Source organism: Silene latifolia, chromosome 1, assembly GCF_048544455.1.
Source record: "Silene latifolia isolate original U9 population chromosome 1, ASM4854445v1, whole genome shotgun sequence".
NCBI lineage: Eukaryota > Viridiplantae > Streptophyta > Magnoliopsida > Caryophyllales > Caryophyllaceae > Silene > Silene latifolia.
The window spans coordinates 136,796,067-136,798,391 of NC_133526.1; the positions used below are offsets into that span (position 1 = coordinate 136,796,067).

Below are 2,325 nucleotides of genomic sequence, written 5' to 3' on the forward strand. Positions count from 1 at the left end.
ACACAAGACTGGAAATCTTCCATTTCTTCCAGAGTAGTCATCCCCCCTAACCTCTCAGTGGGGCTTAAAACAGAATTGAAATATCCACACAAGATCCAGGGAATATTAATGCTATCAGAGAGGGTACAGAGTGTAGAGCAGAGGGATTTTCTTTCCACAGTATCATTAAAGACATATATCATAGAGTGATTGAAAACAAAATGAGAACTAAGTTCAGTAACTTGCATATGAATAAGTTGTGCTGAGTAATGAAGAAAGTTAACATGAAAAATAAGTGGATTCCATAAAACCCAGACTCTTCCTCCAGGGTGACAAGAAGTATTAGTAGAAATAGACCAACCATCACATATATTTGATCTAAAAGCATTTAGAGACAAAGGTTTTACCTTTGTCTCAAGGAGACCAAACAGTCCAACCTGATTATTATGAAGAAACCATTTCACTTGCTTTTGTTTGGTTAGACTGTTGAGCCCCCTAACATTCCAGAAACCAAAACTATGCATTACTCCCAGAGGGGAGTAACACACTACCTTTTGTGCCAATGCCAACCTTAGGAGTAGCATTATTCAATGCATCCACAAATGTATACTGGCTGAAATTGGCAGTACTTTTGCCTGCTCTAATGATTTCTTGCATACCCAAGGTAACACCAGGTCTAGTAGGAGTATTCACCTGTCTGTAAGAGCCATTTTTGTTCCAAGAGACCTGAAGACGATGTTGCACTTCCTCTGGTGTTTTGTTAGTTTCACCAGAGGTAGAAATGGCCACTGGAGTCTCAACTGGCTTAACAGGGGTAGGTACCACAACCACTGGAGATGGGTTAGAGGCAACAGGGATAGGCATAGCAGGTTTTTTGGCAACCCATTGTTTAGATGGTGGTTAAGGCTTGGACTTCTTTGTTCCAGGCTTCCTGCACTGAGCACTTTCATGCCCAGTGCCCCCACAAATAGTGCAAGTTACGGGTTTCCACTCACATTCAACTAAAACCTTCACAATGTGACTATCCTCATCCAGGAATTTCACAGACCCAGGCAAAGATTTACCAAAGGGAACTTCAAGTAAGACCCTAGCAAACCCTAATCTGGTCTTATCCTCAGTAGCCGCGTCACAGCGAAGAAATTTACCCAATAATCCAGCAATTTTAGGGAAGCTTTTACCCCAGAATTTTAGAGGCAAGTCTAACAGTTTAACCCAGACTGGAACATTCATCACATTCTCCATTGTGAGGACAACATTTTCATGCCAACTTCGCACAATTAAAGGCTTATTATCAAACAAAAAATGTCCTTGCTTAAGAATTACCTCTTTATCAGCAGCATTCTTAAAACGCACCAGAAAAATCCCATCAGGTAAAAACGATACCTTATCAATAGGATAGTTTGCCCATATGCGTCTTATGAAGCCTTCCACTACATCCCAGGGAGGGTTAGCCCCAAGAATGAAACAGTAGACAGAGGATTTCCAGTAAGCCAGTTCCTCCTGAACGTCCTCTGCCAAAATCTGCATCAAATCCCCCGGCTCCTCCTCAATTGGTGCCAAAGTTGCTTTCTTTTTCCTTGAATACGCCAACCTTCATCATTGTCATCAATTTCCAGCGTTTCTAAGTTATAAGGAGCTATACCAGTAATATCATTCACATTTCTCTCTTTCGTAGCATCAGCTGAAGAAGGACCTTTCTTATTATTTTGTTTAGTTGTTGAAGATGAGCCAGCAACATGAGTATTTTTAGATTTTTGTAAATTTTTCGAAGCAGATTGGTGAATAACTGCCATGGTTGCGCTCAGATTTCGAAGACGATACCCTAGTTTTCAGAGCATTCTTTCTTCAGATTCTCTATCATAATTTTTTTTTTGGGTTTTATCCACACATTCAAAATGTTGTATAAGATTAATTATGGTAGTATACAAAATAAGGTAAAATGATTATTTGAGTAATCATCCACTACACTTATTTTACACGGTCCACTTGACCATTTACGGGTCCATGTTGGTTCTTATATTTGTCGCACAAATCCGTGTAATTATTATTTTAAACATCGTATCATGTTTAAATACTTCCATAATTAATTCATCCAATTCACTCCGTAAATATACGTGTACCACTACACATATTATTTACGTACTAATATTAATCACATTAATCAATTAGTATAATTTTAGTAAATTAACAGTTAATTAACTAAAACCCGTCTCCCAAAACTTATTATTCAATTATCGCATAATTAAATAATAACTACCGCTCCTCGAGTTCGCAACTCAAAATCTCTCTAAAAATAATCGACTAACCTCATAGTCTATAAATCAAGGGACTAAACAAATTGTATCT

General features: G+C 38.2%; 1 protein-coding gene across 1 annotated transcript; it reads right to left on the bottom strand.

The window, feature by feature from the left end:
- Positions 1-879: 879 nt before the first annotated feature.
- Positions 880-1,506, bottom strand: LOC141656732 (uncharacterized). The gene has a single exon (XM_074463750.1). The coding sequence runs from the start codon at positions 1,504-1,506 to the stop codon at positions 880-882; it is 627 nt and encodes a 208-aa protein (XP_074319851.1).
- Positions 1,507-2,325: the final 819 nt, after the last annotated feature.

Excerpts from the sequence above, each read along its gene's own strand:
- LOC141656732 (XM_074463750.1), bottom strand. The coding sequence starts at position 1,506 with ATGCAGATTTTGGCAGAGGACGTTCAGGAGGAACTGGCTTACTGGAAA.